At 40.5% G+C, this 12,158-nt stretch overlaps 1 protein-coding gene across 2 annotated transcripts in view; it reads left to right on the plus strand.

Moving 5' to 3' along the window:
- The first annotated feature begins 8,420 nt into the window (after positions 1-8,420).
- The window catches only part of TRAPPC8 (trafficking protein particle complex subunit 8), an 85,251-nt gene continuing 81,513 nt past the window's right edge, over positions 8,421-12,158 (plus strand). The window contains exon 1 of one of the 2 annotated variants that reach the window (XM_061130815.1): positions 8,421-8,558. Coding sequence is in view for 1 of the 2 variants with exons in the window: in XM_061130814.1 (XP_060986797.1) it covers positions 8,745-8,901 (157 nt within the window). In the remaining variant the exon portion in view is untranslated. Of the gene's footprint in view, positions 8,902-12,158 lie in introns of both variants that reach the window. The other variant, XM_061130814.1, reaches the window with a different exon arrangement.

Here is a 12,158-nt window from a genome sequence, read left to right on the forward strand (position 1 = left end):
TATCTTTTATTTTTTTTTTTTGAGAACCATCTATATCCTTTGCTCATTTTTTTAAAACTTTGAGAATACTTAAATGTGTATTAGTCATTCAAATTTCCTCTTCTGTGAATTTCTGTCACTTGCATAGTATTGTGTTGCAGTCTGGCACTTCAGTTCAGTTCAGTTCAGTCGCTCAGTTGTGTCTGACTCTTTGCGACCCCATGAATCGCAGCACACCAGGCCTCCCTGTCCTTCACCAACTCCCAGAGTTTACTCAAACCCAGGTCCATCGAGTTGGTGATGCTATCCAGCCATCTCATCCTCTGTCGTCCCCTTCTCCTCCTGCCCCCAATCCCTCCCAGCATCAGGGTCTTTTCCAATGAGTCAGCTCTTTGCATCAGGTGGCCAAAGTATTGGAGTTTCAACTTCAACATCAGTCCTTCCAATGAACACCCAGGACTGATCTCCTTTAGGATGGACTGGTTGGATCTCCTTGCAGTCCAAGGGACTCTCAAGAGTCTTCTCCAACACCACAATTCAAAAGCTCAGCTTTTGATTGATTCTTTGGTGCTCAGCTTTCTTCACAGTCCAACTCTCACATCCATACATGACCACTGGAAAAACCATAGCCTTGACTAGATGGACCTTGGTTGGCAAAGTAATGTCTCTGCTTTTTAATATGCTATCTGGGCTTCCCTGGTGGCTCAGACGGTAAAGCGTCTGCCTGCAATGCAGGAGACCCAGGTTCGATCCCTGGGTGGCGAAGATCCCCTGGAGAAGGCAATGGCAACCAACTCCAGTACTCTTGCCTGGAAAATTCCATGTACTGAGGAGCCTGGTAGGCTACAGTCCCATGGGGTCACAAAGAGTCGGACACGACTAAGTGACTTCATCTTCTTCTTCTTCAGGTTGGTCATAAATTTCCTTCCAAGGAGTAAGCGTCTTTTAATTTCATATACAGTATCAATTGTATTATTGCCTTTTTCCTTATTAACTATAGGAGCTCTTTAGGGTAGATATGTATCTTTGTACATTTGTAGCTTGAATTTTCACTACTTTGTGATCTCCTGATAAAAAAAGACCTTAAATTTAATATTTTCTGTTCAATTATCAATCTTTCCTGTTATGGTTTGCAATTTTTGAATCTTGTTTAAGAAATATGCCCTTATATCCTTCATGAAAGGCAGGCAGTGTAGTGTACTGGTTAAAAGGGAGACCTACGATTTCCCTGATGGTCCAGTGGATAAGACTCCCACCTCCCAATACAGGAGGCTCAGGTCTGATCCCTGGTTAAGAAACCAGATCCCACATGCTATAATTAAGACCTGGCACAGCCAAATAATCAATTAATTAAAAATAAATAAGTAAATAAAACAGGAACTCAAGATGCAGTTTACCAGAGTACAAATCATAGCTCTTCTACTTTATGGTACTGTGGCCTGGGGAAATTTAGTTAACCTCTTTTGCCTGAGTTTCCTCATCTATAAAATGGAAACAATATTAGTAGTACTTACGTCAGAGGGGTGTTATGAGGACTAACTAAATTGGGATATATAAAATGCTTAAAATTGTACCAGCACATAATAAACATCAAGTAGTGTTATTATTGTTTATTCCACCTGATTTATTTTGTTGTGATGTAGAAAACTAATTGGATTTTTGTTCCATACAGATAACCAATTCTTGAAACACTGTTTATTGAACAGTCTGTCCTTTCTGCATGTTTTTGTCAACGTTTCAAGTTGGTCTGTCCCACATCTCTCCATTCTATTCCATTGGCCTATCTGTATCCTCCTGACTCTTAAAAACTTTAATATACCTTGCTTGCTGTTCAGGCAAATTCCTCTACCTTTTAATTCATCTTCAAAATTATCAACTATTCTTACACCTTTGCTCTTAAGTATGAATTTTAGGTTTACCTTGTCAAATTCCATAAAATCTCTGTGGGTATTTTGACTGGATCTCTGGTTAAATTCTGGTGGAATAAAGTTTATGGTACCTCTGTCACTACCAATGACAGCATAACTGAAAGCTCCCCAAAATGTGTTTCCTCATACAATTGACTATCAGATAGGATTCTTGCACATATATGTCTAGTTGACAAAACCCACATCAAATGATGATGTCTTAGCTATAACAGAAGGTGAAAACATGAGTTCTGCCTCCTATCTTGGGGAGGGCAACTGAAGAGGAGACGGAGAGTTACACAGATATGATAAAAGTGTGCTATATATTTAGCCCACTATAGAATTTCTAAATAAGTAGTTTTGCTCTTTTTGAAATCTTAAAAATTTACTTTTCTTGTCCAGCTGCTTTTGTAAGGAAGCTAGAAAATTACTGAATAGAAACAGTGATAATGAGACAAGACAATTCTTGTCTCATTCTAATTTTAAAGGGAATGAGTCTTACATTTAACCATTAAGTGTAATATTATGAATCTTTGTTACATAACCTTTAACTGATTAAGAGTTTCCTTTTATCTAGCTATAATTGACATATAATAGTATATTACTTCTAGGTGTATAGGGTAATGATTCAGTATATATTGTGAAATGGTCACCACAAAAAGTCTAAAAAATGTCTATACATTTAAAAGTTGCTAAGAGAAGAAGTGTGAAAAGTTCTCATCACAGGAAAAAACTATTTTTGTTAACTACATTATGGTAATAGATATTACCTAGATGTTGCACATTTTTAACTGGATAATTTATCCTTTTTATTAAGTTATAGTAGTTCTTTACATATCCTAGGTTTTTCCCCTTGTATCTCTACACTTTGGGTATCCAAATCCTGTTTTTAGTCATATTTATATTTATCATATTTTCACCAAATCATTTTAGATATGTGATTTGCAAAAAACTTCTCCAATACTGTCAGCTGTCTTTTCACTTTCTTAACAGTGTCCTTTGAAGCACAGTTTTTAAAATTTGGTGATGTTTGGTTAGTATCTTTTTGTAGTTGTTTCTTCTGCTTTTGCTGTTATATCTAAGCAACCATTGCCTAACTCCAGGTTATGAAGATTCATGCCTATGTTTTCTTCTATTGGTTTTATGATTTTAGATGTCACATTTAGGTCTGAGTTAATTTTTGTGTATATGGTGTGACGTGGGGGTCCAACTTCATTCTTTTGCATGTAGATAACCAGTTGACCCAGCACCATTTGTTGAAAAGACTATTTTATTTTCCTTTAATTATCTTGGTACCCTTCAAGAAAATCAATCGCCTTAAACATGAGGGCTTATTCTGGGACTCTCATTTCTATTCCATTGATCTATATGTCTATTCTTATGCCTATTATCATACAGTCTTGGTTACTGTAGCTTTGCGATAAGTTTGTAATTAGCTGGTTTGAGTCCTTCAACTTTGTATTTTAAAGATTATTTTGGCTATTCTGGCTCCCTTGAATTTTGACATACTTTACCATCAGCTTGCCAATTACCATAAAGAGGTCAGTTGGTAATTTGATATGAATCTATAGAACAATTCGATGAGGAGTGTTGATATCTTAATACTAAGTCTTTTGATCCATGAACATATCATTTCATGTGTTCAGGTCTTTAATTTCTTTCAAACTGCAAATATTTTTTTAACATGCAAGTTAGCTGACAAGTATTCACACATGGCTTTTGGGAACTGCTTAGCAGCTGTAACTATTCCTTTTATTTTTATGTAAAATCATTTTAATGTGTTGAAATTAAAAGCACAAAGATGTATAAAACAATATCTGTTGCATTAAATAATTTCTGAAATAAGGAAGGGCAAATAAGTAAAAATCTTTTAGTTAATATATAAACTGGGGAAGTATAATGAAACATGTTTGAGACTGAAAGGAAACTGGGAAGCTTTTTCCATCTCTGTGCTTAACTAACCATATGACCTTGGGGAAATTATATCTCTAAGATTGTTTCTTCACATTTAAAATGATATTGTGATTTTTCCTAAATAGAAAGTCATGGGTCTATGCAACCAATCTATAACATAGCATGCAAATTATTTTTAGCCTAAATCTTGAGGATTAATGTTTATAGAATTGTTTGAAGTGGAGACCTTCAACATCCCCACCCACTACTTCCCTCACTTATATTTTTCTTATCCAAATCCAGTTGCTTTTGGAAGTATTTACACATGATTTAATACCAAGTACTAATATTATTCCCTATCTTAGAAGCCTAAAGGAAAAAATATGTATAAAAGATTTTTACTTGCTGCAGATTAAATTAAAGGAGGATTTATATGGGGCTTAAATACCTATAATAAGTATAAAATAGAATTATGAGCAATACTGTGGCTATGATTCATCATTAAAATAACCAGGAAATGGATGCCATCTGTTTTAGTCAGAATGTTAATGATAATAAGCTGACTTAAAACATCCAGTACAGTAAATAAGATAACAAGTGTGGGCCAATATGAGGACTATATATTTAAACCTCTCTTTTTTTAGTGTTTGAAAGTATCCTAGCATAAAAATCTTTAAGAAACTTTTAAAAAAAATAAAGTATCTTTAATATTGTGTTAGTTTCAGGTATACAACATAGTGATTCAGGATTTTGCAGATTGTATTTCTTTATAAGTTTTTACAAAATATTGGGTATAACTCCTTATGTATACAGTAAATCTTTGTTGCTTGTCTGTTACACAGAGCAGTTTGTATCTGTTAGTCCCATACTCCTAATGTTCCTCCTTTTCCCCACCTTGATAGCCGTGTGTTTTCTATGTCTGAGTCTGTTTTTGTTATACATCCATTTTTTTTAGACTCCACAAAAGCTAGGAAACTTTTAATGCACCACTTTTCTTAGCATCCCCGGACCTCCAGTTATCTCCCATGTGAGATCCATGTATTCAGGAATTGTTGTTTCAGTGGCTAATTAGAACCAGTTTTTTAATTGGCTTTTGAAGCCAATACTCAATAGCACCATCTACTGTTAATACAGTGGAATTTAATAATAGTGAAAAGATCTTCACATTGGAATGAATACAAGAAATCATCTAGTTCCAACTTCATAAGCTCACAGATAAAGAATGTGAGGCGCAGAAAAGACACGTAACTTGTTAAAAGTCACAGATTTACTGCTAAAACTGTATTGCAAGGTATTGCAAGTTAAAATTTCTGTAGGTGCTTTCAAAGTAAGGAAACACGTGGAAAAGCAATTTATCCTAGCGATCAAGTCTCTGAGGTTAAGAACCGAGCTGGTTCTGCTCCAGTGTTATCTTAGGGCAAGTTAATTAACTTCTCTGTGCTTTAGGTGCTATATGTGGTAACTGGCTACCCATGTGCTTCTCAGGGTTTGTGTAAGAAGTATCAGTCAGTACACGTAAAGTGCCATGCTTGATTATGGTGATCGACAATGGCAGTATGACTTTTATGCACGAGTGGTGGAGCTACCTTCAAGTCCAGGCCTCTCTGATTTCAGTGTCCATGTTTTTGACCACAGCAGATATCAGAAGAGACTGGCATTATCTTACACGCAAAATAATTCACAGGCATTTGATAACACAGTATTTCAAAATATAAGCCTACTGGCATAGCATGTTTTATGGGATTCTTTGATTTTGGGAGTCTAGGAAGTTGGGTCTCATCTTCAATACTTGGAAAAGAGATCCTTAGTTGTTTGTGTTATCATTTGGCCCAGCAAGCTTCCTCTCTTTTAGTGATAGATCTTATTATCCTCTTTTCCTTGAGGGTTCTGTAGAGAGTAAATGGTTCAGAGGACAAGTGATGTAAAAAGGGTCAATGTCCAGAGGAGTCAGAGAAACAAGAGACGTGTGATATCTTAGAAATCAGGCAAATACATACATCCTGTGGGGTACCTCATTCCTAATAAAGTGGGAAGAAGAACCTTGCCCTGTCATCCCACTTTCATTCTCTTCATTTAGCAACAGAACTCTCAAGCCTATACTTTCTAGTCTCCTCTGGAGACACTAGAGCCAGTGATGTGAGAGTGAAATTGCTGGATGCCATTTTTAAATTTGATGTGAAACCATTAGTCATTTACTTTTCCATTCTCTTTTCCCCATTCCTGTAGGCTGAAATGCAAATATGGCAGTGACTCAGCTTTAATCTATAGAGAAAGAAAATACCTTAGAAGATGAAGATGTGAGGTAGTTTAGGATAGACTAAGAAATAGATTTTAACAGCGCAGTCACTCATTGGAAACTGTGCATGTGGTGTTAAGATAGTAAATTCAATGCATAAGCCAACAATCCATTTATGCTTAGACATAAAGAGGAATGACATACTGATTCATGCTATCTTATGGATGAGCCTTGAACATTACTCCAAGTGAAAAAAATCAGACACTGAAGGCCATGTATTGTATGATTCAATTTATGTGAAATGTTCAGAATAGGTAAATCCACAGAGACAGAAAGTAGATGAGTGATTGCAGGGGCTAGAGGGGTGCTCTAGGGACTTCTCTGGTAGCTCAGACCATAAGCAGTCAGCCTGCAATGTGGGAGACCCAGGTTCAATTCCTGGGTTGGGAAGATGCCCTGTAGAAGGAAATGGCAACCCACTCCAGTACTCTTGCCTGGAAAAATCCCATGGCTGGAAGCGCCTGGCGGGCTACAGTCCACAGGGTTGCAAAGAGTTGGTCACAACTGAGTGACTTCACTTTAGAGCGGTATTGGGGTACAGAGTGACTGCTAGTGGGCACCAGGCTTCTTTGGGGGGGGGGGTGATGAAAGTGGTCCAGGATTACTAGTAATGATTGTGCACCTTTCTGAATACAGTAAAAACCACTAAACTGTACATTTTAAAGGAGTGAATTTTATGATATGTGAAGTCTATCTCCAAATACCATTTGGAGTAAATTACACTTGAGAGTCCTTCTCCCAGAGTCTAATACAGTTAGTTTACCTCCAATGTAAAAAACAAGTTGCCTTCTTAACTTCTGAGTTGAGAACTAAAGTATCATGCTTGCACTGAGGCGCCCTGTTACAAAAAATGTATAACTTGAATCACCTGCAGTTACATAAGATTCTCACATAAAGCGTAAGGGACATATCAAAAGTATTCAAAAGGGAATATGTATACTCCAGGGGATAAAAGATAACTTTCCAAGAGGTTCTCAGGCACAGATGGTTCTAAGGAAATGAATTTCCAGATCTTCAACTTGCACGTATTATCGTTTCTAGACTGGTCTGTGGCTCAGGTGCCATGTCATTAAGTCCTATTGACCTTTCCTACCTCCCAGTTTTCAATTTATAGGAGAAAGGCATACTCACCTGTCATGAATTCTTACCATGGTGGAAACTTCAGGGTGCCAAACAATCCGACAGTTTGAGATACTCTTGTTTGGGGAATGTGCTTATTCGCTCAGTCACGTCTGACTCTTTGCGACCCCATGGACTGTAGCCTGCCAGCATCCTCTGTCCAACCGGTCTCCTGTGTCTCCTGCACTGCAGGTGGATTCTTCACCCATTAAGCCATCATGGAAGCCCCCTTGCTTGGAGAAGCCTCCTTTAAACCAAGGACCATAAAGCCACGATACGGCGTTGCATTTTTCCCTGTCTTGTATTTTTGACATACAATTCAGAGTAAGTCCAATCAGTTGAATATTTTAGTAAAATTCCTTTCATTCACTTATACACGTTTAGAAGAAAAAATCTACAAAAATGAAAGCTAGGAAGAGAAAAGCCAAATCAGGTCTTCATTCGGTACATGATTACTGGCTTCCCACACCCCCATCCCTAGGAAGTAATTTCTCCAGCAGAGCGTGAAAAGGAAGCGCCCGAGGATGAAGGGGTCGGGGGCCAAGGCTTTCCCTGAGACCAAAGAAAACGCAGGAGTTTCTCTTACACTCGGGTTAACTGCCACATACTTATGTGCCACAACGGCACATATTTATGCCCGCTGGTTGAGTCCACCTTCGTAGCAGCCCCTTCTAAAAGCATGGTTGTGTTCAAACGGTACGTAGGCGGTTTAAGCCGGCACCAGAGAAACCTCCAAGAATCCGGCCGGCAGCTAGCTCTCTACGGTGAGCAGGTGCCCCTAATCATTCCAGCAGAAGCGTGGGAAAGGCGGGGCGAGCCGGCCGGAAGTTGCGAGAACAGCCACACAAGGTTTGTCCACTGTTTCCAGGGAGGACCAAGTCGGCGTGGAAGGCGAATGGGCACCTCCCCAACTGTGACAGCGCCGACCACCAGCGTCATCCTATCTACTCCCTCGTCACACGTCGCTGGTCTTCTACGCGCTGAGAGAACCAGGCCGAACGTCGCGCGGCTCCCCTCCTAGCTCCGCCCACCACGCTCGTAGCCCCGCCCCAGACCCGCCCAACAGGAGGTCCACCTATCGCACTTCCGGCATCAGTCGGCCGACCAGCCTCTTTCCCTCTTCAAGGCTCTCTTCTCCCGCCCCTATCGACTTTAACACTGTCACGTGAGGGGCGAGCGCGGGGGCTGCCGGGATAAGTACGCCGGTGGGTCAGGGTTCGGCCTCAATATGGCGGTCCCAGTCTGGCAGTGACCAAGGCTTTGCTGTCGAGAGGACTAACTGGCGACTGCCGGCGTCTCCACCTATCAGGGTGGAATGCGAGGACGCCGGGGCGAGCGCTGAGGAGCGGCGGTGACGGAGAGGGGTCGGTGGCGGGTGCTCCGGGAGCCAAGGCGGCAGCGTCTGTTCGTTCTATTGGTCTCAAGGCTTCAGCGCTCGGCCCCGCCCGGCCGGGCCAGGCCGGCGGCGGCGGCGGTAGCTGCTGCAGCCGCAGGATCAGCCTCCGAGGGTGGGCCGGAGGGCGGACGCCGCCGCTGCCTCTGCCGCGGTGATGGCCCAGTGTGTACAATCAGTGCAGGAGCTCATCCCGGACTCCTTCGTCCCCTGTGTGGCCGCGCTGTGTAGCGACGAAGCCGAGCGGCTTACTCGTCTCAATCACCTTAGCTTCGCGGAGTTGCTTAAGCCCTTTTCTCGCCTCACTTCGGAGGGTATGTGGTCTCCCCTTTGCACTGAGCTCCCGCAAAGCCGGGGCCGGGAGAGGGAAGTCGGGAGCCGGCGGGGAAGAGAAGGGCGGTGTTTACATCTCGGAGCCGGGAGAGTGGCGTCGGGCTGGGGCCCCGCGGTGTCTTTAGTGGCCGTAGGAGGAGGTTCCGTAAAAGAGATGGTCAAGACAGCAGCGTGGTTCTGACCTCCAGTTTTTCGGGCACTTCCCGGACAAACCAGACTGTTGGGCAATTAAAGAAAAACGTGAGCCGCGGAGAACGGCATTGAGCCTGTTCTCAAGGGCCGTAGGGAGGAAATTAGGAAGTTGCAAGTCAGGTCAGCCTTAGAAGATGCTCGCTGTTAGACCAGTGAGGTCTTAGTAAAGAAGACGAATCGTCTTCCCCTGGGAGTTAAACTGGGTTTTCAAAGTTGCCTTAAGTATTATATTCTTTAGCAGTGAGGCGTATCCCTTTCAAGACTTCCGTTTACTTTACTTTTTTTCTTTTGAAAACATCTCTCTAGGTATCCAGAATTTTACTTTACCCCTCAAGCAAATAAAAAGTATTATAAAAGTAGTGAAACTTGCAACAGCCTTTTTTTTTGCCTGATGGATGAGGAAATAAGGACAAGTTGTAGTTATAATTTAATCGAGTTAGTTGCAGTTATATAGATCTATAGGGATGGAAAAGTCCTGAAGTTTGTGGGGGTTTTTTTTCCGGATAAAAGTTTAATCAACAGGAGAAATATCTTTTATTGAAGAGTTGCCTGTTTTCTCCAGCTTTAGATTCTTTATTAGGGAAAAGTAAGCGTAATAGTAGTCTAGTGTGGTTTAATCAGTATCTTTACCTGTACTTTGCAAACAGAACATTGAAAAATATGGGTAAGATTTTTTTGTTAAAGACTTTAAAAAGGTTCTATAATAAAGGTTGTCAAGACAACGACCATGATGTTTATTTGGTTATGATGACTTCTTCACACACACAAATGCTGTGCCCTAAGTTTTATGTATTTACAGGCCACACGTGTGTATTCTTTGGGAGAATACTTCCATTATAAGTTCACTTTTGTATTTAAAAGAGACAAGGAGCTATCCAAAATAAAACAGGTTGAGAACTCTTGAATTTCCTTCAGCCTGTACCTTAGCCATCCATCTCATCTCCTGCAGTATTTTTTAGTAACTAAACAAAAACGACAAAGTGCTCTACATTCTTAAATTCTTAAAAAACAAAACAGGGGAGCAAATTTGCCTATGATTGGAGTGCTCTTTCCTGCTGTGTTAATAAAGAATAGTAGCTAACTGATATATATACTTAGCGTTTCTCTTTTAGTCCGTCTTGAGTTCTACGAGAAAGGTACTGTTAACACCATTTTAAATTTGAGGACATCCAGGCATGCAGATACTAACTTGGTCAGTCTTAGACAGGTGGGAAAGATTTAAAAACAGGCAGTGTGATTCAAGACAAGGTGTTCTTAGGAAAATCATCTTATCTCCTGGCAGTGTTTAGAATTACTTATTCACAGGCAGGAGCAGTACCTTCCAGTAGTAATAATGTGACTAGCATGCATAACTTGAAGTTGCTTTGTAGTCACATTGTAAAAAGATGAAAAGAAATTGGTAAAGGAGATTAAATAATATCTTACTTAATCCAATATTTTCAAACTTGTCATTTCAACAGATAATAAGTATACAAAAACTTAATGAGATATTTTGCATTCATTTTTTATTGCTAAGTCTTTGAAAGTTGATGGGCATCTTACACTTATATCAACACCTAAGTTTGGACTAGATACATTTGAAGTGCTCGGTAGACACTTGTGCCTGTTGCCTTCTGTATTGGACAGTGCAGTGAATAGAGGCTGAAATCTTTACTCTTTTCCTTGTGTAGACTGCAAAAGATTTAGGGATGGAGTATAATGAGATGGACTTGAATAGGTAGGTGTTGGTGGACTGGAAGAGGATGAGCATTCCCTTTTGAGAACAGAAATAAGGTTAGAATGGTAGGGACTAAGGTAGAAATGATAATTGAGTGGTTGGGGAACAGTGGGAAAACTCCCTTTTTAGTACCGGATAGTAAGGGAAAAGGCCTAGATAAGAAAGGATCTTGAATTCTGGGAAAGGAATTTTTGATTTCCTATCTTGTGGGTATGTGATAGTTAAAAGATTTCTTGAGCAAGGGCATGGAGTTTGGGGGAGTTGTGTGGTTCGTAAGCAACTGAGGTTTTATTTTTTAATACAGTAAAGTTTTATGTGTTGCATAAAGTTAAAAGGTACTATTTTTCAAAGTACATTCTTTAGAACACCAGTTATGTATGTTTCCTGAAAAAATTTTGTGGTCATGCTTAAAAAGCATGTATTTGGGAGAATTAGTGTCATTTAGTGTATTAAGAGCTCTGGGAACACCTACTGTCAAGAGACCTTTTAAAAGTGTAATCTAGTTTCCCAAATTTATTTGAACATGAAGTTGACTTTTTAGAAACATTTGTCTTGAGCAGCTAGTAGTCTGTGGGCAGCACATACTGGGGAATGTTGCTTCAAGGAGCTATATGTGGTAGTCTATAAAAGTAAGGCAGTGGTGGAGCTGAATTTCACCCTGAAATTGAGATGTTATATGCTATATAAAGTCACCTTTTGTGACGTTATAATCTTAATAAAGCCTTAATTATTTAATTTTGAAGCTTTTGGATTTTTGTGCATGAATTAAGAGCTTTTGTCAGTCACTTTTAATTCTTGCCTTTCTCTTTATTAAGCTGATTTTGTGCTACTCCAGTGTATTACGTATCAATTGTTATGTAATAAATTGCCCTGAAACTTAGCACCTTAAAACAAAGTGTTTTTAAAAATTAATTTTATTTGCTTGTTTTTGGCTGTGGTCGGTCTTGGTTGCTGTGCGGGCTTTTCTCTAGTTGTGGCTGGGGGCTACTGCTGTTCCAGCGCAGGCTTCAATAGTCGTGGCTCCTGGGCTCTCAGGCACACGCTCAACAGTTGTGGCACACCGGCCCAGCTACTCTGTGGCACGTGAGATCTTCCTGGATTAGGGATAGAACCCGTGTCTCCTGCACTGGCAGGCAGCTTCTTTACCACTGAGCCACCAGGGAAGCCCCCAAAGCATCTTGTGCCTCTCAGTTTCTCAGGGGTCTGGGAGTGGCTGAGCTGGACTATTGTCTCTTGAGGTTGCCCTGGAGCTGTCTGCAGGGGCTGTGGTCATGTAGGGCTGGGGGATCCACTTGCAGGCTCACTCCTACAGTTGTCGTTTCACTTCTT

This window comes from Dama dama, chromosome 27 (genome assembly GCF_033118175.1).
Source record: "Dama dama isolate Ldn47 chromosome 27, ASM3311817v1, whole genome shotgun sequence".
Lineage (NCBI taxonomy): Eukaryota > Metazoa > Chordata > Mammalia > Artiodactyla > Cervidae > Dama > Dama dama.